This window comes from Talpa europaea, assembly GCF_964194135.1.
Source record: "Talpa europaea genome assembly, chromosome: 7".
Classification (NCBI taxonomy): Eukaryota; Metazoa; Chordata; class Mammalia; order Eulipotyphla; family Talpidae; genus Talpa; species Talpa europaea.
Window position 1 is genome coordinate 118,961,018 of NC_140074.1, and position 26,201 is coordinate 118,987,218.

At 51.2% G+C, this 26,201-nt stretch overlaps 1 protein-coding gene across 3 annotated transcripts; it reads right to left on the reverse strand.

Moving 5' to 3' along the window:
- Positions 1-894: 894 nt before the first annotated feature.
- On the reverse strand, positions 895-25,788 carry MED24 (mediator complex subunit 24; the record flags this gene model as incomplete). 3 transcript variants are annotated; one of them, XM_084237384.1, is made up of 26 exons in its annotated part: positions 25,568-25,788; positions 25,397-25,479; positions 15,801-15,839; positions 15,400-15,473; positions 14,801-15,033; positions 14,600-14,656; positions 13,087-13,198; positions 12,785-12,935; positions 12,423-12,536; positions 11,321-11,368; positions 10,906-10,988; positions 10,260-10,346; positions 9,723-9,834; positions 9,109-9,251; positions 8,581-8,618; positions 8,059-8,141; positions 7,568-7,750; positions 7,360-7,455; positions 6,542-6,717; positions 4,055-4,319; positions 3,523-3,704; positions 3,269-3,359; positions 2,846-2,945; positions 1,895-1,975; positions 1,159-1,307; positions 895-1,011 (listed from the first exon to the last, which is right to left on the reverse strand). In XM_084237384.1, exons 1-26 carry the CDS (start codon positions 25,695-25,697, stop codon positions 895-897), a joined length of 3,027 nt encoding a protein of 1,008 aa, XP_084093510.1. In that variant the 5' UTR covers positions 25,698-25,788. The 3 variants fall into 3 exon arrangements, with proteins under 3 accessions (XP_084093510.1, XP_084093511.1, XP_084093512.1); XM_084237385.1 differs by lacking the exon at positions 14,600-14,656; XM_084237386.1 differs by lacking the exons at positions 14,600-14,656; positions 15,801-15,839.
- Positions 25,789-26,201: the final 413 nt, after the last annotated feature.

The following is a 26,201-nucleotide window of genomic DNA, read 5'->3' on the forward strand; positions in this document are numbered from 1 at the left end:
CATGTGGTTCCAGGAAGCTTACCAGCCTGGGGAGACTCACCAGCCTGGGCAGTCCCTCTCCCAAGGCTCTTGTCAACTCACTTCCCTTCCCCACCTGGCTCCTTAGAAAGCAGGGTCTGTCTGGGCAGGCCCAGAATCTCAGGCCACAGCTGTGGGGCTCAGGGTCCTTCTCTTCCAGTGGGTTCTGGAGAACAGGGTCCCTGGATGCATGGGGCAGGGGAGGCAGAGTCCTCACCCTGCACAGCCCGTCCCTTCCTGGAAAGGACAGGCCAGACTCGGGGTAAGTCAGGCTCAGGGCGGGGCTGGGCCGGTTGGGGAGCCCACCCCCAGCACCAGGGGGTGCTCAGCAAAATCCCTTTTCAGAGCAAGCTGACTCTGGGACGTGGGTGGGCAGCCAGGTGGGACTGACCTGCTGGGGTCCACCCTCCCCCTCAACCACATCACAGCTCCTGGCACACGGGGTTCCAGAAGACACTGTTCCCCCTCCAACCAGACCTAGGCAGCGACAGTACTTAGCCTCACAAAGGGGTCCACAGTGTCTTTATTTATAAATGAGCTGAGGTGAACTTCCCTTATGTATTACAAAAAAATAAATACATACATACTCTGCGCGCTGACAGTTCCTCAGAGGTAATCTACTCTCCGAAGGGGGTCACAGCACCAGAACGCAGTGGTGTGGGGCGACCACCCAGGGCTGAGGAGCCTGGCTGCTTCAGCCAGGTGAGGAAATTATGCCAGAAAGGAACTGGGAGACCTTAGAGGTCAGAAGTCAGTAGCAGGGGAAAGATCTGGAAGCCAGCAAAGGGCTCCTACATCCTATGGATGTGAGTGGTAATGCCTCATCTCTCCTTGCAGCTCCCTGGTGGGGCACAGGGACAGAGCTCCCCAGGCCCCTCAGAGCGCTGCGATGGCCTTGGCAGCCACCTGGCGGCCCAGGGGCAGGCTGAGGTCCGTGATGGCCAGAACCACCTTGGGGCTGGACATGGCAGACACCTTTACCAGTTCCGACACCTGCCACAGACAGACAGACAAGTTTTCGGAGCAGGACTGCCTCAGGGGCGGGGGCCATGTCTGAGGAGGAAGGAGGTCCCGCCCCACCCCTAGGGCTGGCTGCTGACCCTGAGAAACCCTCCCAGGGAGGGCCAGAAGGACACTCACGGTGGTGAAGGGCATGAACTGCAGGATGCTGCCCCGGCTGCCCTGCTCCAGGCAGCCCACGCACTCCTCCATGAACCACTGCACGAACTGCGTGTGCGGGCCGGCCGTGCGCGAGCCCAGGACAGACGAGATGAGCAGGAACAGGTTGGCTGTGCACAAAGGGAGAAAGGATGAGAGAGGAGGTTGGACTTCAGGAGCAGGTAGAACAGAAAAGGGGAAAGAAATTCATGCAAAGAGTGGACCCAAAAGGGGTTATGGAAAAGAGGAAGGGGGCCTCCCTGGTGGCGCAGCAGGTTGAGCACCGCGCTGTGAAGCTGTCCGCAGCCTCTGCAGCGCAGATTCGATTCCCGGCCGGCCAAGAAGATACCCACATGGCGCAGACCTCTCCTGCCTCACCCGCTGCTCCCCTCAGCAGTGCTTTCGGTCCATCTGCCTGGTCTGCTCCCCACTCTGCCTCTGGTGAATCCTCTCACCCTCCCGCGTCTCTAGCCTGTACCCCAGTTCTTGTATAAATAAATAAATCTTTAAAAAACAATAAAAATAAAAAGAGGACAGGCAGCGGACACTGGGGGCAAGTCAGGAGGGGAAATGGGAGGCTGAGGGAGGCTGAGAGCCGGCCCCTTGGGGGATGGAGGGAAGAGGGAAGGTGGAGCTGGGCGAGGGGCACCTTCCAGCTGATGAGGACTCTCTGCCACCTCCTGCTATGAAGGGGGCTCTTTGCGGGAGGGGGACTCACCCAGGACTCGGTTCAGTGGGTCTCTCATGTTCACGGAGTGGAGCTGGGAGGCTGACAGGGAGCTGCTCATGGACCGGTCAGCTGTGGGGTCAGGTGGAGGCCGCACTGAGAAAAGGGCTGCCTGTGTCCCGGGAAGCCCCACCCGTCAGGCCTGGAGTTACCACTTGGGGCCAGAGTTCCAGCTGGGAGGGACCCCGTGAGAGATGAGAGAAACTACCATCTGGGGGGCACAACCATGTGCCAATCTGCAAATTAACCTGCTGGGCCCTCACAAAAGCTCCACCTTACAGACGAAGAAACTAAGACTCAGATTTGCTAAGTCACTAGCCAAAGATCACAGCATCTGTAGGTAGCAGACCCAGTCTCTTTCCTTTGTGTGCGCACAATTCACCCCCTAGTCCCTAACAGATCTCAGAGAAACTTCCAGATTCAGGAGAAATCTCTGGAAACGGAAAAACTAAATGCCACAGCAGGAACCCTTGGCAGAGAGGGGGCCATGGCAGGACATCTGGAGGAAGGAGAGGACAGCAGACAGTGAAGACATGTGGGAAGGCAGGAGGGGGAGGGGCGCTCCTCAGGCGGGAAGAGTGGGGAGCAGCTCCAAGTCCCAGCCTGGGCCTGCTTCAGGCCTCAGGACATGTTTGAGGCAAGGAAGGCCAGAGCTGGTGAGTCAGTGGCTGTGCCCAAGGCAGTCACTCACTCCTCAACCCTGCGGAGCGGGGAGGGACAGCGAAGTCCTGGCAAGGGTGGGAGCTGGAAAGCAGAGCCCCAACCCTTAGGGAGAGACCCACCACACCCCTGGGGTCGGGACAGAGAGGCTGGAGGGGCCAGGACTGGACAAACCCCTACCATGCCCTCTGGTCGCAGGTGGGGAACCTTGCCAGGCAGCTTGCCCAGGCAGTGGCGATTCCCAGGAGAGGAAGTGGCAGGCCCAGCCCCCTCCTCACTCACTGGGACTCGAAAGGATGTTGGTGTCCTCCTCGTTGGAGCTCAGCAGGCGCATCAGCTTCGAGGGCTGAATGTCGTCCAAGGGGAAAAGGCTGATATAATCCTAGAAGGTGGGAGAATCACGAATACCCCAACTCCCTGCTGAGTGAAGAGATGACTCCCCACAGGCCCCTGCTAGCATCCCAGGGGGGCGAATGGATGCTCTTCATCTCAGTCCCTCTTCCCCCTTCTGCTCCCCTGCCCCCGTCTGGTTTGAGACCTTCTCACAGTTACCCCTGCAGACGCTTCACTAATGGAGCCCCAACACACAGCTGCCCAGGAGCAGGGGCCGTGCTGCTAGCTTCACCTGGGAATGCACCCTTCTCAGAAAAGGTTCAGTAATTATAAGCAGAACAAACTGGGGAACAAGGCAGGAGGGGTACCTACCTCAATATCCTCACGGTGCCTCTTCTTTTGGCGGGAGGACGCCTGTCCCTTGTGAGAGGAGTAGGAACTCAAGGCACACCAGACGGCTAGCCTGGCAAAGGATCACAGGAAAAAGTCAGACCAAAGGATTTCCTGGGCCCCCCAAGATCAGGCCCCATCTCATAGGCTGCCCCACAGTCCAGGGCCCCTGGGGTGGCCCTGGTGAGGGCGCCCGACTTGGCTGTGGTGACTTGAGGCCCTGGGTGAGGTCCTACTTGGCAAGGGCAGTGCCAGGGGGGTCCATGAGGCTGTGCCACTTGGAGGAGTCAGTGAGCAGGCCAGGCAGGATGTGGCCCAGCAGGACCAGGGTCACTTGCTGCATGTCCAGACAGAAGATGGAGTAGAGCAGCTCCACCGCCCGCAGCGTGTGCTCCTTGCGTGTCTCCTTCAGCAGCTCCTGGATGGGCAGAGCGGGGGCACTGAGGAGGGAGGCCCACCCACATGGCTGACACCTCCCCCACCACCCGCCAGGCCCCCTGGGAGGTGCAGCTCCATCTTTATGCTGTACCAGCCTCAGGCCAGAGCTACCAGAGTCCAGGGGCAGAGAGGCAAGAGAGTGTCTCATGGTGTTAGGAGCTCCCTACCTGCTCCCCCCACCCCCACCCCCACAGTCGGAGCAGCCCCTCAGAGAAGCCCGCTGACCTGTTGGGCAATGGGAATTCAGAGGATAGGGTTCTAGATTGTCAGGTTTTTTCTGAGGGAACCTGTGTCTGCCCCTGCCCCAGTCTGCCGGACTCCGACAAGTACCTTGATCAGATTGTTGCAGAACCAGTAGACGCCGCCCATGTGCAGCAGTGTATCAAAGATGTGGATGGAGCGGCTGTCCACCCACCCCTTCTCCAGCACCTTGGCAAACACATCGGTCAGCACCTCCTTGATGGGTCGCTTGGGGGGCAGCAGGTTCCAGTAGGGCATGGTGTCCACGCCCGTGGATGGGAACTTGATCTGCGTGGCGGTCTGCTGCAGCACATCAGCACACATGTGCTCCAGGATCGAGCTCATGATCACCACCCTGGAGTGTGGGGAGGGGCAGGACCTGAGCTTCAGGACACATGGGTTCAAGAGTCAGGGTGGGGAGAGGAAGAAACAGCCAGGCCAGACTTTTCCCAGGACTTGGGTTACGGAAATACTCCAGGGGAATTAACCCTATGCTGTGCTCAGGGAGGAGACAGGGAAGTTCCAGTCCCCCAGCAGACCTGACCCTGCTGGTTCTGGGGGCAGGATGCTCATTGGCTGAGCACAAAGCTGGTTTGGGGGGCCTCCCCACCCCCAGGTTAGTCTGACAATATAATTATATTATCCCTCTCACTCTCTCTCCAACTTCAACTTCCCCCATCCCCAGGCCTGGGCCCTGCCAATCCTTTGGCATAAATAAATATGATCACTTCCCTTTGGGCTGAGTGCTTACAGGGGTCCCCGCCCAGCCCTGGCGTCCTCCCAAAGTAAACTGTTACTTCCAGGACAGGGGCCCAGGACTGCCCCACAGGAGTCTTCCCGGCCCTTGGTAGCTGGGCACATGTAAGTATATATCCAGGAAATTTCTCGTGAAGTCTCCAGCTGTGAATTCAGAGCTGGATCTGGGTGTGAGCCGTTCCTGGAATGCGGGTGGCATGGGGAAAGTTGCTAGGACTTTGAGTACTTTTTCCACCTGCATGCTGGAGCCACAGATTTCCCACACCCCTCACCAGATAGGAGTTTGGGTCTTACATGGAGTACAGCAGAGCCAACACCTCGGTACACGTGAGAGGGGGAGAAAGGAGAAGAGGCAAGGGGAAAACAGATGTAACTTTACAGACCCTCCCCAACCTCATTTCAGCTCCATGTTTCCACTTCTCCACATAAGATGTCTCCAATATAAGGCATCCTCTGTGCCTGCCCTTTTCGGAGTTGCCACTCATAACTTATTGGTTGGTGCCTGACCATGGTCGTGGCAGCCCATTCATGACAAGCAAGAGGTGGAAGCAACCCAAGTGTCCATCCACTGATGAATGGATAAACAAAATGTGATCTATACACAGTGGGATATTATACAGCCTTTAAAAAAGAGCGTCTGTCACATGCAACCACAAGAGCATGATGATAAGTAAAAGAAGTCATAAAAAGACAAACACTGGGGCCTCCCCGGTGGCGCAGCGGTTGAGCGCTGGGTTGCGAAGCTGCCCGCAGCCTCTGCGGCGCCGGTTCGATCCCCGGCTGCTCCCCGGCCACCGGAGGAGGATCCCACATGGCGCGCAGACCTCTCCTGCCGCCCGCTGCTCCCCTCAGCAGTGTACTTCGGTCCTTCTGCCTGCTCTGCTCCCCACTCTGGCTCTGGTGAATTCTCTCACCCTCCCGCACTTCTGACTGTACCCAGTGCATGTATAAACAAAACAAACAAACAAATATAATAAATAAATAAATAAAAGCATGCCGCTATAAAAAAAAAAAAAAGACAAACACTGCATGATTCCACTGATATGAGGTATCCAAAGTAGTCGACTTCGTAGTTGACTTCATAGAAGCAGTGAGTAGTTACCAGAGGCATAGGTGGAGGGGGTGCCAGGGGGGATGGTGGGGGGAAAGAGGGTTGTTGCTCAATGGTTAGTGTTACAGATTTGCAAGATGAAAAAGTTCTGGAGATCTGTTTCAATCCAATGTGAATATATTTAACACTACTGTACTGTCCACTTAAAAATGGTCACAATGGTAAGCTTTACGTTAGGTATTTCTAACCACAATTAAAAAGAAAACTTATTGGATGGATGAATGCACCAATACCACTGAATTCTACATAGCTGAAGTTGCCAGGAAAGTCCTCCAAGTCTCTGAAAAACTGAGGCAGTACCATGTCACAAAAATAACCAGGTGGGAGGTGGAGAGTTGGGGAGGTGGGGAGATGCCCAAGGCATGAGAAATGTATAGATGGTTCATAGCTCCTTTACAGTGACATAGCTAAGATTATGATTTGTTCTTCTGTCCAACTAGTTCTCTAGAGTGTGAGCCCTTTTCGGGCAGGAACCATTGCTGTCTGGGGTCTGTCTTTCTGGGAAGTAACAGAGTTATAAACACTCCTGGCACAGAGACACACACGAGATGTTGCTGAGTCAGTGAGTGAAAACACGAAGAAGGAAATGAGTGATCAAAGGAACAGCGTGTCTGGGGAGGTAAGAGAAGAGGGGCAGAGTGGTTACTGGAGGTGCTGACTTCTCACAACAGACCTACGGTGTTCCACAAGGGAGGGGACGGGTGACTGACCTCTCATTGTAGAACTGCAGGGTGTTCTCACTATACAGCGGCCCTGCCAGCTGGCGGATCATCTGCAGCGACTTCTCACGCTCATCCAGCCCCAGCATCCGCACGTGGGCTACGAGCCAAGCCACAGCACACACAGCCAGACTGCATACCTTTCCCTTGATATTATCTGTGATTTTCTGAGAAGGGAAGAAGGTGACTGGAACCACTTCTTTGGCCATCACTTTTCCCAGCCTCTGTGGGCAGCTAAGTGTGTGACAGGTGGAGATATAGTCCACACCTCTTTTCACCACAAGTTTGATTTTCCCAAAGTGGGTGGGTCGGGCTAGCTAAGAAAACTACAATCACAAGGAAGATGTACAGCAACGTGAGCTCCTGGATTAGGGTCTCCTTGTTCTTACAAAATATAACAAAGTCAGGCAGGCCTCCCTGGTGGTGCAGAGGTTAAAGTCTCAGCACTATCACACTATCACCAGCTACTGCGGCCTGAGCCAGGGAGGTGACCCACATGGCGCAGCAGACCTCTCCTGTCTCACCTGCTGCTCCCCTCAGCAGTGTATTTCTGTGGATCTGCCTATTCTGTTCCCCACTCTGTCTCTGGTGAATCCTCTTACCCTCTCACCTCTGGCCTGCACCCCAGATCTTATATGCATAAAATAAAATTTAAAAATCTTTAAAACATATATACATACACACACACACACAAACACACATTTACGTGTGTATAACAAAGTCTCAAAGACAGGTCTCATATAACAAGGTCTCTTAAGACAAGCTCTGTGACTCAAGGAAGAGAGAAGGTGGCTGGAAAGTTGGGCTACCTGGATGGACTCAAAGGCCAGTACCCCATTCTCCCAGGCATTGAGGATTTCCAAGATGGCTGCTGAAATGCTGAAACAGGCCTCATGCCACTTCATCTGCCTACAAGGGGACAGATGGGAGAAAAATCATCACAGGGGAGGGGAGGATGGACTAAGGGAGTGTGGTGGCCCTGCCCCACCGCCACCCTCAGTGAGGGCACCCAGGCACTGACACCAGCTTCATCTCCGAGGAGTTGTTGAGCAGGGCCACCAGGGACTCTACTTTGGTGGAGTCAGGACGGAAGCATGGATGGTCAGGGTTCAGGATTTTGCCTTCCTCAGGCATGCAGGTTTGCATCCAGGTCTCAAAGAAGGGCACTTCTGTTCCTGTGCTTGACTCGGACAGAATCACCTGGGAAAAGAAGGGAAAGACACGCCCTGCACCTCAGTTTCCTGCCTCAGTTGCTTCCCTTTACTAGAGCTGGGGACAAACTGGTCTAAGGGAAGAAGACAAGGCGATGTTGCCACCTAGTGGTCAGTGTGGGTGGAGAGACTGGGCTGTGACCAAGAGGACATCTTTAGACTTCCCCCAGGATGGTCAGCAGGACTAACTGGCTTGGGAGACTGATGGGGGGGTCAGGGGAGGAGAGGTATTGGTTGTGTCCTTGCCCTTTGCCTTACGCACTTGGTACCCCGCATCCGCCTGTTCTCCTCACTCACCTCAGAGCCATAGGTCTGGGCCACATGGCACAGCATGAGGAAGGAGATGTCAAAGAGCAAGGCTCGAACCGAGGCTGCTTTGGCTGTGAAGAATAAGGAGGCTGAGCCGCAGCCGAGGGCAGAGGCCTGGGGCCCGCATCTGAGTTGGGAGGGGATCAGGATTTGCCTTAAGGAAGGTCAGAGACCAAGTGGCTCCTTCAAAGCTCTGAGGCTCAGAATCCTTTTCTTGGGTCTTAATTGAAACATCATCCCTTCCTTGTAATCACAACTCCTGACACCCTCCTCTCCCCTCATAGCTAACCAAACCATAAAGGGGGAGGGATAAAAACAAAGGGTGGTCTTAGGGAATCCTTTGCCCAACATTAACTGGTTTCAAGGCTCCCCAAAAGCTTCAGTCAGTCATCGCTCATAGGACAAAACAGCCTCTCCAGGGTAAGCAAAGGCATCTTCCCTGCCCTTGTACTCTCCCTGTCACCCCTCTTTCAGTCCCAAGCAGGCCTTGGGGACTCAGAGCAGACTTACTGCTTTCTCCACTGCTGTGTGTCGTGAATTCATTCAAACTGCAGAAGGAATGGAAAAAAGGCCGCATCAACCAGGGCAAAACTTGGGCAACATCAGGCTTAGTAACTAAATCTGCTCAGAGAGTGGTCACTACAGTCTGGACTACAGGTTAAACTTAAAGTGAATCACCAATACAGAAAAAAGAATTCTATTTTTAAAAGATTGCCAAGATCTAGAGAATGGCTCATTGAATGGAACAACCAAAAAACTCCAGGCCAACCAAAAAAGTCAGCAGAATCTAAGAGGTCCACAAGTGGGGCACACACAGAATCCCACCATGCCTACTGATGGCGGCTGGTCACTCATCAGAACCCCCCCAACTTCATCCCGGCTGAAAAGGGCACTTCTGTCCAGACAGCCACCTTCCCCCAAGGTCCCCAGCAGATGCTCCACCTTAGCAGGGTCTCTCCGGGAAAATGCTGGCCCCAGGACATCACCTCAATTCTGCTACCTCCTCAGACATGCTTCCTCTACCCCAGCCTTCCTTACTTGATGAATTTCCGGGCAAAGGACTTAAGCTTCCCAGTGGCAGCGGCGGCAGCCAGCAGCAAGTCCAGGCTCTTCCCAGACAGCATGTGGCCCAGGACCCCCAGCAGCCCCTCAGGGGACTTGGAGTGGTCTGCATCCATCGTCTGAGGACACAACAGGAAGTCAAGTCCTGAAGTACACTGAAGGCCCCCCTAGATATAGCCTAGCCACAATTTCTCCTGCACGTCTCTGTTAAGTAGGATATCGCGACCTGCGGTTTAATCTGCATCTTTCTAACTCTAATCTGGAATAGATTCTAACCCTACTCTCTGCTCTGTGGCTTTCAACTAAACTGGAACAACAGCGGTGGGCTTGGGGTGAGTGTAGTCCTCGCTGTGAGGATCTCCACTGCTTCCACACACCCTGACTTAGGTAAAAGCCTCTCTCAGTGCCCAGCCTACAAGTGAGCTCAGCCAATGCTAGTTTCTGACAGCAGCTGCCCTTGCCTTTTCCCTGTCTGTACCCTCAAAGCAGCGATGTAAGAGGCAGGGACAGTCGACTGTGACCTCTATTACCTGGAAGTAGGAGCAGAAAGGGAAGAGATGGCCCCAGCACTGCAAGGAGGGCATGCTCACCTTGAGGATGTTTGTGACGGTGGGCTCTGCCCGGAGGATCAGCCCGGGGTTGGGCTGGATATTGGCGTTCTCTCCTGACTTCAGCTGGGGCGCATGCTCCCGGTCTGCCGTCCTGTGGCCAAGACCAGGGAAGAGGAAGAGAGATAAATTCCAGTTATGTACCCTTTAAGTCCCAGAAGCAGAGGCACAGAGAGGTGGGACATATGGGAACAGCTTGGGGTTGGGGTGATGTCTGTAAACACGCATCTGATACTGCAATCAAAGGTCGTTCATTGGCTATTACATCTATTTTGAAAGTTCACTAAGGGTTGAAGGAAGATATGGGCATTTTATTTTGATCACACAGGACAGTAAGAGTTAAAATGTGATGCCTAGGAGCATGAAATCCTGCTGTGGGAAATCAGGGTCTCTTGTCCCTGGTAACTCCAGACCTGCAGCCCAGACGCTAGAGGGAAAAAGCACCCAGGAGCCAAACCTGGATATGAAAGAGTGAAGTCAAGGGTATCCTGTGGACCACCCATGTGACCTCACACTTACCGCTTGGCCATAAGGTTGTCCACACTGGCCTCAGACAGAAGCCCCTGCTTGCTGCATTCCTGCAGTAGGAAGTCTGTGCAGTCACAGCTGTGAAGGGAAAGAGGATGAGGTACTGGGCACACAGCAGGGATTCCTGGGAGGGAGCGGGCAGCACCAAAGGTTCCCAGCCCAGGAGCCTCCCTTCTTCAGAAAGAAGGCCTTTGGAGGGCCACCCTAATGGTGCAGGGATTAAAGTCTCAGCACTATGAAGCTATCACCAGCCACTGTGGCACGAGATCAATCCCCGGCCAGTGAGCTGACCCACATGGTGCAGCAGACCTCTCCTGTCTCGACTGCTGCTCCCCTCAGCAGTGTGTTTCAGTCAGTCTGCCTGTTTGCTCCCCACTCTTGACTCTAGTGAATCCTCTCACCACCACCAACCCCCACACACCTCTGGCCAGTTCTTGTATGCATAAATAAATAAAAATAAATGTTTAAAAAAAAAAAGAGGGCCATTGGAGGGTAGAAGGGCTGGGATCCTTGGCAACCACAAAGGGCTTGCTCCTTTGGTTCCTGCCAAGGGAGCAAGGAGGAGACAGTCCCCAGGCTGATCTGGCAGACAAGCAGGGGACAAGCCAGGAAGAGGGCAGGGGAGCGGGGCTCATACTTGCAGCGCTGGTCAGCTTTGTCCAGCAGGGGCGTGAGCTTCAACAGGAACTCAAAAGCACAGTTGACATCCTCAGTAAAGTCCTGCAGAGTCAGAAACTGCTACCTGCCTGCAAGGTCCTCCAGTGCCCCCACACCTGGGATGCAGGCCCACAGGGACGCCCTGCTGCATATAAAGGCCTACAAGGCTCTGTACCCATAACTGACTGCCAGTGACTGGAGGAGACGGAGCATGAGGAGCCAGTGGCCCCAAGAGGGCCTCCTGGCGAGGGCATGTCTGAGGATGCAGGCAGACACTCGGATACACAAGCTGCTGGTACCCCCAACCCTTCAGGTACCTCCATGGCCCTGCTTCTGTGGGGCAGACACAAGGACTTACCTGCACCCATGCCTCCCATATCATCTCTTCAACTCACCTTGTCCCCGTGAGAATATTTCTTCAACTTCACCAAAACCTGTGGGATCTGGAGGGTGAAGAGGGGGGAAATGGGAAGCTCAATTTCTTCTCTCTTTCACCCAGAACTAAAGGCATCCCCTCACCCCCTGCTCTGAGCAGAGACAAGACCACTCCCATCCTGAAATGAAAGCACTCCTTGACAGGGGCCTCCCTGGTGGTGCAAGGGGTTAAGTCTCAGCACAATGAAGCTATCACCAGCCACTACAGCAGAAGGTCGATCCCCAGCCAAGGAGCTGACCCACATGGCGCAGCAGACCTCTCCTGTCTCACCCGCTGCTCCCCTCAGCAGTGTATTTCAGTTGTTCCAGCTGTTCTGCTCCCCACTGTCTCTGGTGAATCATCTCACTCCCCTGGCACCTCTGGCCTACACAGGAAGGAAGGAAGGGAGGAAGGGAGGGAGGGAGGAAGGGAGGGAGGGAGGGAGGGAGGGAGGGAGGGAGGAAGGGAGGAAGGGAGGAAGGAAGGGAGGAAGGGAAGAAGGGAAGAAGGAAAGAAGGAAAGAAAGAAAGAAAGGGAGGGGAGGGAGGGGAGGGAGGGGAGGGAGGGGAGGGAGGGAGGGAGGGAGGGAGGGAGGGAGGGAGGGAGGAAGGAAGGAAGGAAGGAAGGAAGGAAGGAAGGAAGGAAGGAAGGAAGGAAGGAAGGAAGGAAGGAAGGAAGGAAGGAAGGAAGGAAGGACTCCTTGACAGACCAGTAAGCTGACAGGGACCTGTGTGCCAGGTTTCCTCAGCCTTCAGGATCCAGACCTCCCTCAATAGGTCGTGCACGAACAAAGTGGAGCCTTGTTCTGAGGTCCAGGACCCCTTCCCTTACTCGCTGATGCCTAAACCGTCTGGCTGATGACAGAGCTGCACAGCGGCTCCGTGCTAAGAAAGGCAGAGGCCTGCCAAGTGGGCTAAATATAGCCCAGAGACTTGCAGAGAAAGCAATCGATGGGAACTTGTGCTGGGGGACCTGGCAGACTGGGCACGATGCCAGCAGGGAGACGCATGGGGCAAAGGTCCGGGGTGTTCACACTCTTCCTGAGAACATCCTGGACCAGCTGTTGCTCGCATGTCGAGTACCTTAAGGAAGGTGAAAGCTGTCCACTTGAGCTCCTCCATCCCCTCTGGAGACTCGATGAGCCCCACAAAGCAAGCTTTCCAAATCTCCAGGACGAAAAGTGGGGTGGGAATATGCTGTGGCAAGATCAAGGATGAGGTGTAAGAATGTGCACTCCATAGTCATCTCTGAATGACCAGGAGGTTCTGGCTGGGCACGCTGTTGCCCAGCACCCCCACTCTAATTCAAGGACCTGGGTTGCCAGGCAAAATGGCAGCACCGTGCAGGACAGGCCCCACACTGCTCCCAGAAGGGCCAAAGGAGCTTCCTCCCACCCCCGCCTAGCCAGGGCCTCAGGGATAAAGGAGCAGCTCTGGCCCCCCACCTGCATGCGCTTCACCATCATCAGCTGTTCCACTAGGGGTTGCATCTCGCCAGTCAGGTTCATGGTGCCCTCGAGCAGAACCACTGCGTGCACCGTGGGGAAGCCAGTCTTGTGCAGCTGCTCCGAGTGCACAGACAGCATGGTGGGGATGCTGAGGGCAAGACACACAGGGGCAGGGGGCGGTGTTAGGGGAGCCAGGAAGAGCCAGAGGGCACAGGCGCTGGGCTGGCACCACCTCTTCCCACCCACACCCACTGGCGGGCCTCTCGAGCTTCACCACAGTCTCCCTGGGAACCAGGTACCTCCTAATGAGTGTGCCACACTGCTCAGCCTGGCTCCGGAGCTGGGGGTTGCTGAGATTGGCCAGGATCTCCCCAAGCTTCAAGAGAGAATGCTCAATGGCCGTCCAGGAGGCTGGTGGAGAAAAGGGAGTGCAGAAACATCATGGGGAACAGAGCGGGCACTGGCCCCAAACGCCGAAGCACCCCCTAGGCCCACAAAACCAGGAAGGGAGGCTTCCCCTGAGAGTGACCTGAAGGCCAAGAGCCTGAGGACAGCATGCACTGTTTCTAGAAGGGGGATGAGCACCAACAATGAACACCAAGAGACCATTCCCAGAGGCCTGGCCTCTAGGGGTGGCACACAGATGGCCTTAGAGACCAGGTCTGGCCTATCATGGGCAGAGGTGGAGGTCAAGGGAGGCAGGAGGCGAGTGACTGAACAGGGAGGGTGGCCACACCTCACTTTAGGGCACCAGGCAGTGGCATGACTCCTCTTCCCAGGTAGCTTCCCTGCCCCCCACTCCTTGCACACCTCTGCTGGCACAGCTCCCCCCTTCGGAGATGCCTTTCCTCCCACCTCCCTTCTCACACCCTCACTACCCTTCAAGTCTTGGGTCAAGCCCCAGCTCCTCTCACCACTTACCCAACTGTGCAACCCCCTGAGCGACCCTCCTAAATGCCTGCACGCACAGTCTACACTGCACCATTTAACACTTAATCAGAAGTCACTTGTCCCACAATTCCAGAGGGTCAAATGATCAACAGTGGCACCAACTAGCCCATCAACCTCCATGTAGCATGGAGGTTGGGGAAGGAAACAAAAACATAAGACTTGAGGTCCATTAAGTTAAAAATTCATTCACTTTTCAGTCAAGAAACATTTGTCAAGTACTCTAGATAGGTAAGAAACTGCCAACACCTTCACATCGTGATCATCTTTCTAGACTTTTCACAGACAATACAACATGTTTTGAGGAATAATATACTAATCATACAGAAAGTTCTCCAGCCAGGGGAGAGAACCTCAGGTCTCCTGAGACTGGGTATAACATGGCCTAGCAATCTGATAACTGGAGAACAAGAAAGTCTTAGGGGTCCCAAGCCATAGCAAGACTATGGTCTTTAGGTCCCATGTCCAGAAATACCAGTCTTCCCTCCTATCAGGTGATCTGTCTGTTCTCAGGCTCTAGAAGCTTCCCTTGATCCACACCAGCACTTGAGTCAAGAGGTGAGTAGCACAACAGGCCTGAGGGCAGGCAGTGCCCACACCTAACAGGCCAGCTTAGGTGCCACTCACACACCAGAGCCACTGCTTCATGAGTTACCATGGAGCCAAACACAAGGCGGGGCGGGGCGGTATGCTTGTCTCATCCTCTCATTTTTTCACGTATACTGCATGCTAGTCTCACTCCCCACTGGCATGTATGCTTGCTGAAGGCAGGGACCCTGCCACATGCTCCTTTGGTAGCCCCCCCGCCCCCCCGCCCCCAGCACCTGGCACAGTGCTGGGCATATAATAATGCTCAGTAAATACCTGTTGGTTGATTGGCTCGGGTGCCACCCTGCCCAAGTCCCTGGGATGTATGCAATGCTTATGGGGAGAAAAAAAAGGAAGTGGGATGATTTCGGATCCTTCTGGAAAGAAGTGGGATGGCATCCTGCCTCTCCCCTCTCAATTAAAGAACCGGCTATGGGAGCAATGGCAGGTGGGGCACAAGGGAACCAGGGGACATACAGGCCTCCTCTAATTTGGCGATGTGGAGCAGGGCCCGGTTCTTGGTGCTGCTGAGGGTCTTCTCCAGGCGCTGCAGGCACATGGCCAGCTGCTTCTCCCCCGAAGTGGGAGTGCCTGCCTCCAGCCCCTCCCGGAGCCGCTCTGCAGAGGCTGCAGTGCAGCGCAGCAGCCAGTGGAGGGCGCTGAGAAGGGCCCGACACAACCCGATGCACTCCTCAGCTTTGCCATGACAGCTAAAGGGAAAGAAGGCAAGCAAGATCTGTCTGGGCTCCAAAGGCTGAAATCTGACCCACACCAATGTTCCCGGAGTGTCTGGCCCTCCCCTACGAGGGAAGAGAGTTGGGAAGCCAGCAAAGTCCTCAGGAAGACACTTTGCCCTGCTGGCTTCCTTCCACTGGACAAGGTTTCAAATGAGCTACCTGAACAGGGAGAGGTTTCCTTGTCCTCAGAGAGTAAATGGGAAGGGATGGGGATGGGTGGATAGATGAGCATGTGGGAAGAAGTGTGGGAACCCCACGGCTGGTCTCAACCTATGCGCTAGGAGCTTCTCCCTCACACAAAGACAATGCTGGGAGGTGGGAGATCTCACCCTGCATTACCTTAATCGGTCACAAAACATATCCATGATATCCAGCAAAGCCTGGACGCACAGGTCCCGGGAAAAGTCATCAAACTGTGGAAAGAATGGTGGAGGTGTGGAACGCCCCAGTCAGCGCTCCCCCCCCACACCCCGCCCTCTGGTGATGGCCGCACATGGGGCAGATGCGCTCATTCAGGACGCCTGCTCATCTCTCCTCCAACCTCAGGTTTCCTTTTAACACTGGAATCGACACCTACTTGCCAGTCCCGTTTCCTAGGGCCCCATGCCACCAATGGAAGCAACAAGGCGGGCAGAGCCATGTGAACTGCCTGTCAGAGGTCACAGGACCCCCGAGGTGGGGCCCTGCCTGCCACTAGTGGGCCTCTGTTACCCTCCCCCACCTGGTGGCCATGGTCATACCTTACTGATAGCTGTGAGGACGGAGGAGTAGGACACCATCTGGAGGGAAGGAATAAACATAAAGTTCAGACCACCAGAGCCCCACAGTTATGAACAAAAACACCAAAGTGGCTGCAGCTCTCCTAAAACCTTAACCCCTTCAAGTGAGCTTCCTCAACCCACTAAAACAGGGGCAGTCACACATGGCATTGTCCCTGTCCCCGCTTCTATCAGACCCAATGCAAATGACATCATCAGCATAAACCCATGGAGGTGATTTGGGGGCACTCAAAGGTGCCACTCAGAGCCCAATCTATGCAAGGCTTGATTGACTGCAAGTGGACAGAAGAATAAATGAGAACGAAGCCTCGTTACTTTTTCCTGCAAGTCCTGCCGAGGGTGATTTTATTCACACAAGAACCTGAGACAAACACACACTCTGCACCAAACAGGTAGTACCTGCACCTTGAAACAGGCAGTGAGGCTCGTTATCCACTTTCACTCATTCTCGAGGGCCCCTCCAGGCACCTTCTCTGATTACGCAACCTCCCACTCAAAGCTGAAATCCTTCCTCTGTGCTCCAAGTAATCCCCTGATGCTCGTCATTACACAGGGGGTGCTTGTTGCCCCCACCAAATCAGGACCTCCTTGAGGACAAGGACACTTCTACCCAGTGACCACCATGAGCTTGCTGCTAATGTTTGTAGAATGAATAAGTAAAAACACATTTTTAATCACCATTTCCCAAAGTAACGTCCAAAGGGGCACTGTCCAATTGGGAAACCACTAGTCACATGTGGTTGTTTGAATTTAAATTGAAAATTTATAAAATAATAAATTATTAAAATTTATAAAATAAAATTTACAAAATAATAAAATAAAAAATGCACTTCTACTAGCAACATTTCAACCACTCAAAAGTCACATGTGACACTTCCATCACCATTGAAGTTTCCACCATGTTGAACCAAAGGGCTTTTAAGATGTTAAAAATTTTTACACACGTGCACACTGAGAGCACCTGTATGATACAAACTGAAGAAAATTTTTATGAAACATACATAAAGAGGTTTCTTTCTGTAGGAATTCTCAGGACCATTATATAGTTATTTGCAATGAGAACCTCTAAGATGACTGGGGATGAAACAAGGACTACTTTTCTGACTTACTTGATCAAGGAATTTAATTTAACTGGCATTTCCAAATATATTTTGGGAAATTCGACCTGACCAAGGAACTCCCTGCGAACAGAAACAGTGTTGAATTCATGTGTCTCTAGCACTAGCTCAAGGACCAACACATAGTAGGTCCTCAGTCAGTTTTTATTGTTTTGGATTGATGACTTCGATTAATGATGACTACCTGCATTCTGATAAAATGTTAACTTCAAACAAATTTCTGTTAGTAAAACCCGCTCTTCACCATCATCAGATTTGGAGACATTCAAAAGAAAAAGAATTTGTCCTAAATGAAATTAAATCCTACAGAAAAATATTTTTTCAAGTTGTTATTTTTTAAAAAACATTATTCGAGCATGCTGATAAAATATGAGCTAGACCACGGAAAGTAGGTACAATGGTCTACTCAAAATCAGTGATAAAAGGGCCTCCCCGGTGGCGCAGCGGTTGAGTGCTGGGTTGCGAAGCTGCCTGCAGCCTCTGCAGCGCCGATTTGATCCCCACCTGCTCCCCAGCCACCGGAGGAGGGTCCCACATGGCGCGCAGACCTCTCCTGCCGCCCGCTGCTCCCTTCAGCAGTGTACTTCGGTCCCTCTGCCTGCTCTGCTCCCCGCTCTGGCTCTGGTGAATTCTCTCACCCTCCTGCGCTTCTGACTGTACCCAGTGCTTGTATGAATAAATAAATAAATAAAATAAATCTTTAAAAAAAAAATCAGTGATAAAAGACACCATAAAGCCTCCCTGGTGGTGCAAGGGGTTAAGCACCGCACTATGAAGCAATCCGCAGCCTCTGCAGCACCAGTTTGATCCCCAGCCGCTGGGGAGCTACCCATATGGCAATGCAGACCTCTCCTGTCTCACCCGCTGCTCCCCTCAGCAGTGTATTTCAGTCAGTCTGCCTGTTCTGGTCCCCACTCTATCTCTGGTGAATCCTCTCACACACATACCCCACCCCACCCTCACATCGTTGGCCTGTACCCCAGCTCTTGTATGCATAAATAAATAAATCTTTAAAAAATAAATAAAAAAGATACCAAAAAAACCAAAAAAAAACCCAAACCAAAAACAGGAAACAGTGACAGAACGTCAGGATAATCAGCTGCCTCATGGGTTGTCTTAGCAGAGGAACAGAAATTTCCAAGATTTTAGAAAGCTAAGTCAGCCTGCATGATCTTATTGACAAATTTCATGCAAGGCAAAGCCTTCCGCAATTTCTCCATCATGTGAACAGAATGCTCTCTGCTCAGACTTCTTTAACCAGTGTTCTTGGATAAACAGGAACAAAACAACAGAGGACTTGAGTACACGAATGGTGCTCAGTGCCACTCTGGGCAGGACGCACTGGCAAGTCCCAGGATGTACTAGGAAGCCACAGCTGGTGTCTGACAGTGACCAGAAAGTTGGGAGCCTGCCTGGGCAGGATGACCATGCATTCGGGCCAATGCGTGTTTATTTATAACCCATGTCCCCATAGCAAGCACCTGGCAGGGCACTGAGCCTTGCTGGATACCAACCTGAAGGGGGAGCTGGACGTCCCCACTGGAAAGGGACCCCAAACCACCAAAAGAGAAAGCCCCAATTCTGTACCTTCTGAGAGATGCCACCAGTTAAAATGAATTAGGCTTTCCAAATTCAGAATTCCATTTGAGAAGTTTTTCCTAACTGTATCAATAAGGCACAGCTACTCCAGACGCCTAAAAATACTTGCCACGTGGTGAAGTGTTTTTCACAGCAGGATTTAACCTATTTCAGTCTTGGTATATCTATCAACAGGGAAGCTCTACACCACCACCGTCCCAGGGTTGGGGCTGCATGTGCCCCACAGACACCTGGCCCGCCCGGGCTGACCCCGCAGCTGCTCGCTAATCCCGCTGCTCTTCTTCCTATGCGACACCCTCAACCCTGAGTGCTCTCCACATGTGGAGCCCTAGGCCCAAGAGCCTCTTGACACTGAAGAAGAATCAACGACTAACTTGGCAGAGCACTTCACAAGTTGTGAAGGTCCTGCACATGTATTTATTTCCCTCTCAGGCTTACTTCAGCCTCTTTCTCCCTCCTGTCTTTCCCATCAGTGTTTACACACCTCAAGATTCTTCTGTTTTTAAAAGAACTTCCTGCTGACCCCACATTTCCAATTAACCACCTCCCTCTCCAGCTCTTCATAGAACCAAGAGTTCTCCGCATTCACTGTCTACCTGACCACCTTCTGTTTGCCATCTGTGCACTCCAATCACCTCTGTCCTCCGGGCCACTCCGGGAATCTCCTGGTGGGTCACGAACAGGCTCCTGGTGTTGTGCCCCATGGCCCCTCCTCCAGGCTGAGTCTCCGCAGCATCTGACATTACACTTCCTCATCTTCAGTCCTCTCCTACCTTGGCTTTTCTTGAGCCCACCTTCTGCTGCTTTCCTTCTCTCCTCCTGGCTTTTCAGTCTCCTATAAGGAATTCTTCCCCAATGTGCCTTCCTAAATCGTGATGGGTTCCTCAGGAACATGGCCTGGGTCACCTGCTTGCTCACTCTCCACACTCTTGGAGCCGTCTCACCCATACCCATGGTTGCAACCAGCTCCTGCGATGACGATTCCTCAATCAATATCTTCAGCTAGCACTCTCCTTCTGAGTTCCAGACATATATGGTCAGTGTCCACTGAGCACCTTCTCTTTGGTAGCCCCCAGAGGGGCCTATACCTAACAAGACTGTAATTGAAGGTATCATCTCCACCCTCCCTGTATCCCAACACGGACAAGAGCGTTCCCCTACAGCCCTGTGCTCCACAATCCCACAGCAGTCTAGTAACCAACCAGAAGCCCAGGCACTAGCCTTGATGTCTCCCTCTTCCTCACATCTCACACCCATGGAATCACCACATCCTCTCAATGCCACTTCCAAAATTATTCCTAAATTCATCTTTTTTTCCTGTTGTCTCTCCCCAAGCTTATATTGGTATCATTTCTTCCCTGAATCACCGCAATAGCATAAATCAGAGATTTGAAAACCAGTCAGAGCAAGACCTGGCTTATCACCTTTTTGCAAATAAAGTTTTATCAGAATACAGTCATGTCAACTTTTTACATAATGTGTACCTCTGCTTTTGAGCTAAAATGACAAAATAGTGGCAAAAGAGACTATACAGCCTACCAAGCTAAGATTGCATTTTTTCCGTTACAGAAAAAATACTCCAGGCTAAACGATCTCCTGATTTTGTCTCACCTCCCTCCAACTCTTTCCAGACCACAACCAAAGCAATGTTTCTAAAATTAATCCGCAAGTTCCCCAAATCCAGAAAGTCAAAGAAATCAAAATACAATAGGATTTTTTTAAAGGAGTTAGGAAGGTACTTTTAAAATTTGTCAGGAAGGGGCTTCCCTGGTGGTGCAAGGGTTAAAGTCTCAGTGCTATCAAGCTATCACCATTCACAGCAGCACCAATTAGATCCCCGGCTAGGGTGCTGACCCACATGGTGCAGCAGACCTCTCCTGTCTCGCCTGCTGCTCCCCTCAGCAGTGTATTTCAGTCAATCCACCTGTTCTGCTTCCCACTCAGTCTCTGGTGAATCCTCTCACCCCCTATACCTCTGGCCTACACACTTCTTGTATGCATAAATAAATAAGAAATAAATCTTTAAAAAAAAAAGTCAGAAACAACTTTAATTACAGTACACATCAGTATGATACAGCAGTTAAAAAGAATAAGATAAATGACTACATGCTAATGTGGAAAACAGACATGAAGCCAAAAGGAAAAGGAAGCATAAGAACTATATGTCAACTAAGGAATACTATTCAGTTACTTAAAAAAAGAATGAACCACTGACATACCTAACAACATAAATACATCTCAAAAATATTTATGTTAAATTAAAGAAGACAGAGTCTCAAGAGTATACACTATATGTGGGCCTCCCTGGTGGCGCAACGAGTAGGGGTTAAGCACAGCACTATGAAGCAATACACAGCCTCTGCAGCACAAGTTCTATCCCCAGCCAGCCAGGGAGAAACCCACAGGGCAAGGCAGACTTCTCCTGACTCGCCACTGCTCCCCTCAGCAGTGTATTCAGTCAGTTTGCCTGTTCCGTTCCCCACTCTATCTCTGGTGAATCCTCTCACCCCCCACATCCCTGGCCTGTGTCCCACCCAGCTCTTGTATGCATAAATAAACAATCTTTAAAAAAAAAAAAAAAGTATACACTGTATGATTCCATTTCTATGAAATCCAAATATAGGCAATGTTTTTTATGGTTACAGAAATCATTTTGTGGCCGTAGGAAAACAGATTAGAAAGCACACAAGGAAACTTTTTGAGAGAATGAAATACTATGCATCTCAATTTGGATGTTAGTGACATGGGCGTACGCAGTTGATAACACTTACTAAATTAATTTTAAGATCTGTGAATTTTACTGCATGTTAAATATATGTACACGTGTGCATTTTATTGCATGTAAAATACATGTATGCACACATGTATAGACACACATATACACACATATACCATTCCTCTACTTAAAACCCTTTAAATGATTATTACTAGTCAAGTCTAAACTCCTTAGCATCAGGGCCTCCCTGGTGGCGCAGCGGTTGAGCGCTGGGTTGCGAAGCTGCCTGCAGCCTCTGCAGTGCCGGTTCGATCCCCGGCTGCTCCCCGGCCACCGGAGGAGGGTCCCACATGGAGTGCAGACCTCTCCTGCCGCCCACTGCTCCCCTCAGCAGTGTGCTTCGGTCCTTCTGCCTGCTCTGCTCCCTGCTCTGGCTCTGGTGAATTCTCTCACCCTCCCGCGCTTCTGACTGTACCCATTGCATGTATAAACAAACAAACAAAACAAACTGACAAATAAATAAATAAAACATGCCTCTTAAAAAAAAAAAAAAAAAAAACTCCTTAGCATCACTCGTAAGTTCATTCTGGCCTAACCTCTATCCTCAGTCTCATCAAAGTGTTAGCCCAGTATTTCTCAAAGTATGAACCAGGAACCCCTAGGTTCTGGGAGATAAAAACTAGTTCTAAAATACTACAAAGATATTATTTGCCTAACTCACACTCCTTCTCACAATTGTACATGTAATGTTCCAAAGGCGCCATTGACATATGATATTATATCACATGTCAACAATTGGAATATCTGTATAAGTCAGTTATGGATATTTCCCAAATGACTAATCCATATTATGAAATCATGCATGAAGTAAAAAAATCTATTAAAAGTGCAAGAGGGGGCCTCCCTGGTGGCGCAAGGGGTTAAGACGTAACCTACAAAGCTATCCGCAGCCACTGCAGCAAGAGTTCAATCACAGGCCAGGGAGCTACCCACATGGTGTAGCAGGCCTCTCCTGGCTTACCCGCTGCTCTCCTCAGCAGTGTATTTCAGTCAGTCCTCCTGTTCTGCTCCCCACTTTGTCTCTGGTGAATCCCCTCATCACCACCCCCTGCACCTCTGGTCTACACCCCAGCTCTTGTATGCATAAAGAAATAAATCTTTCTTGGGCCTCCCCGGTGGTGCAGCGGTTGAGCGCTGGGTTGCAAAGCTGCCCGCGGCCTCTGCGGCGCCGGTTCAATCCCTGGCTGCTCCCCGGCCACCGGAGGAGGGTCCCACATGGCGCGCAGACCTCTCCTGCCGCCCGCTGCTCCCCTCAGCAGTGTACTTGGTTCCTTCTGCCTGCTCTGCTCCCCGCTCTGGCTCTGGTGAATTCTCTCACCCTCCCGCACTTCTGACTGTACCCAGTGCATGTATAAACAAACAAACAAACAAACAAATATATAAATAAAGCATGCCGCTATAAAAAAAAAAGAAAGAAAAAAATCTTTCTTTAAAAAAAAGTGCAAGAGAGTGACTAGTAGCTTCAATATGAGTATAAAAAGTTCACTGAGGTGGTTTCACATCACCAGTTGAGTTTTAATGCAGTATGTTCAGTTATTTGAAAAGCTTATTAAAATTCCCCTCCCTTTTCAAATTCTCTGATGTTGTAAGGCCAGATTCTCTTTTATCATTCAACCAAAATAGCCTATTACAACAACTAAATGCAGAACATGAGAATTCAGCAGTCATATTAATTTTTTTAATTTTTTTATAGAGGCATGTTTTATTTTTTTATTTATTTGTTTGTTTGATGGTTTGTTTATACATGCACTGGGTACAGTCAGAAGCACGGGAGGGTGAGAGAATTCACCAGAGCCAGAGCAGGGAACAGAGGGTGAGAGAATTCACCAGAGCCAGAGCAGGGAACAGAGCAGGCAGAAGGACCGAAGTACACTGCTGAGGGGAGCAGCGGACGGCAGGAGAGATCCGTGCGCCATGTGGGACCCTCCTCCGGTGGCCGGGGAGCAGCCCGGGATCGAACCGGCGCTGCAGAGGCCGCGGGCAGCTTCGCAACCCAGCGCTCAACCGCTGTGCCACCGGGAAGGCCCTCAGCAGTCTTATATTAAGTTAGGCATTAATAAGATTTGCAAAAAGTAAAACAATGTCACTTTCCTCATTTTTTTAAAAAATGCTATGTGGTTATTTTTCTTTTTCTTTTTTTTTTAAAGATTTATTTATTTGTTTATTTATTTATTTATTTATACAAGCACTGGGTACAGTCAGAAGCACGGGAGGTTGAGCGAATTCACCAGAGCCAGAGCAGGGAGCAGAGCAGGCAGAAGGACCTAAGTACACTGCTGAGGGGAGCAGCAGGCTGTAGGAGAGGTCTGCGCGCCATGCGGGACCCTCCTCCGGTGGCAGGGGAGCAGCCGGGGATAGAACCGGCGCTGTAGAGGCTGCGGGCCACTTCGCAACCCAGCGCTCAACCGCTGCGCCACCAGGGAGGCCCTGTGTGGTTATTTTTCATTAAAAAGTTATTTATGTTGGGCCTCCCAGTGGCGCAGCGGTTGAGCGCCGGGTTGCGAAGCTGCCCACTGCCTCTGCAGCACCGGTTCAATCCCCGGCTGCTCCCCGGCCACTGGAGGAGGGTCCCACATGGCGCACAGACCTCTCCTGCCATGCCCGCTGCTCCCCTCAGCAGTGTACTTTGGTCCTTCTGCCTGTTCTGCTTCCTGCTCTGACTCTGGTGAATTCTCTCACCCTCCCGTGCTTCCGACTGTACCCAGTGCTGTACCCATACATACGTATGTATGTATGTATGTATGAATAAATAAATAAATAAATAAATCTTTAAAAAAAAAAAAAGTTATTTATGTTAACACAACAGTATTTTTTACTACTTTTTTTTTTTTAAGATTTATTTTATTTATACAAGCACTGGGTACAGTCACAAGCGTGGGAGGGTGAGAGAATTCACCAGAGCCAGAGCAGGGAACAGAACAGGCAGACTGATGAAATACACTGCTGAGGGCAGCAGTGGGCACGGCAGGAGAGGTCTGCGCACCATGTGGGACCCTCTCCGGTGGTCGGGGATGGACCCAGCGCTGCAGAGGCTACAGGCAGCTTCACAGCCCAGCGCTCAACTGCTGAGCCACCAGGGGAGGCCCATTTTTTGCTACTTTTAAATAAGTCCATAAATATTCTTTTGACTTGTTTTAATTTCTAAAACTGTAAATATGGAAAGAGATAATAATGTATACAAACAAAAACTCTGTGAAAGCCTATAATTTGTAAGTGTATAAAAGGGTCCTGAGAACAAAACTGTTTCTCTAGCCATACCAAAAAATAATGTTTTTTTCCCTTAAATAGCATCATGTAACTTTTGCCTCCAAGATTTTACATATACTGCTTTGTATACGTTCATCAATCTACCTTCTAGTCAGCATTCAGGCTTTGGGGCCTCCCTGGTGGCACAGCCAGTTGAGCGCTGCACGGTGAAGCTGTCCGCAGCCTCTGCAGCACGGGTTCGATCCCGGGCAGCCAGGGAGAAACCCACATGGCACGGCAGACCTCTCCTGTCTCGCCCGCTGCTCCCCTCAGCAGTGTATTTCAGTCAGTCTGCCTGTTTTGTTCCCCACTCTGTCTCTGGTGAATCCTCTTACACTCCCGCACACCTGGCCTGTACCCCAGTTCTTGTATAAATAAATAAATCTGCCCCAAAAATTTGAAAAAAAAAAACATTCAAGCCTTGATTTAAACATTACTTTCTCCAGCAAGCCTTCCCTGATTCCTCAGACTGATTCAGGTGTCCTTCCCATGTATGCCCATAGTACTCTGTCCTACCCATATCATAAACCATCCTGTGACTGCTTCTTCCAGTCTGTATTACCCACTAAAACTCCTTATGTGTTGGGATCAGGTTTTGATCACAGCAATAAACCCACAGACAAGAATTCATGACTATTAATTGAAAGAATAAGTTAATGACATAGTCACCACAACCAACAAGTATTACTATTTTCATGAGAAAACAGCTCAGAGAAGTGATGTGTTCAAACTAATTCTCCGAGAAAGTATGAGCTGCATTTGCACTCCAAATCTTTTACTTTCAAACCCTCACTCTCTGGAGAAGATGGGCAGTTTACCTGGGAACTAATGGCATACTTCAGGTAGGACAGGATGAGAGGATTGGGGGAAGGTCCAATCATGGCCTGCTCCAGCAGTGCTTCTGCAAGGGTAATAACAAAGAAAGACTGAGTATGTACAACTTTTCTGGGTTTACCCCTCCCATCCTTCCTTCCTCCTTCACTTGAGACCTGCTAGGTTGAGAATGTCCCAGGTAGCTCCTTTGGGAAAGAATTTCTTCATGTTGATTGCCCATTGATAGTCACTCCATCGCTCCTTCCAGGCTTGCAGAATTGCTTGCTTCAGGTTCACCACCTTCATGATTTCACTCTGAGGACGAAGGGCCGGTGGCGGTCAGCTATGAGGTGAGAGCTACCTAGCTCGAGAAAGAGAAAGGCGACTCTGAGGAAAGAACAGGGGAGGAAATAGTTGAACGGAGGGCAGAAGATGCAGGCAGATTTAAGGCAGGCAGAGGTACTACAAAGAAAAATAGGCGAACAGGGCGGGTTAAGGGTCCTCTCAAGCTCTTCCCTTCTAAACCATCTTTCCTTGAACTGGAGCACTAAGGGGAGGGAGTCAAGGAGGCTTGATACAAAGAGTAAAGAGGGCAGCAAGGGGTTAAACCAGTTCCAGTTCCGTGGAACAGGCTGAGGCTGCGTCCCTCAGCCCAAATCCAGATTTCCCTTCACCTTCCCCAATCTTAAAACTATAGCTCCCTATTTTCTTTTCATCCACCACCTCCCCAAATTTAAGCCTACCGGACGATCTAGTTCTAGAGCCTAGGCATCGCCATCTTGGCACTTATAAAAGAAACAATTTTCTATT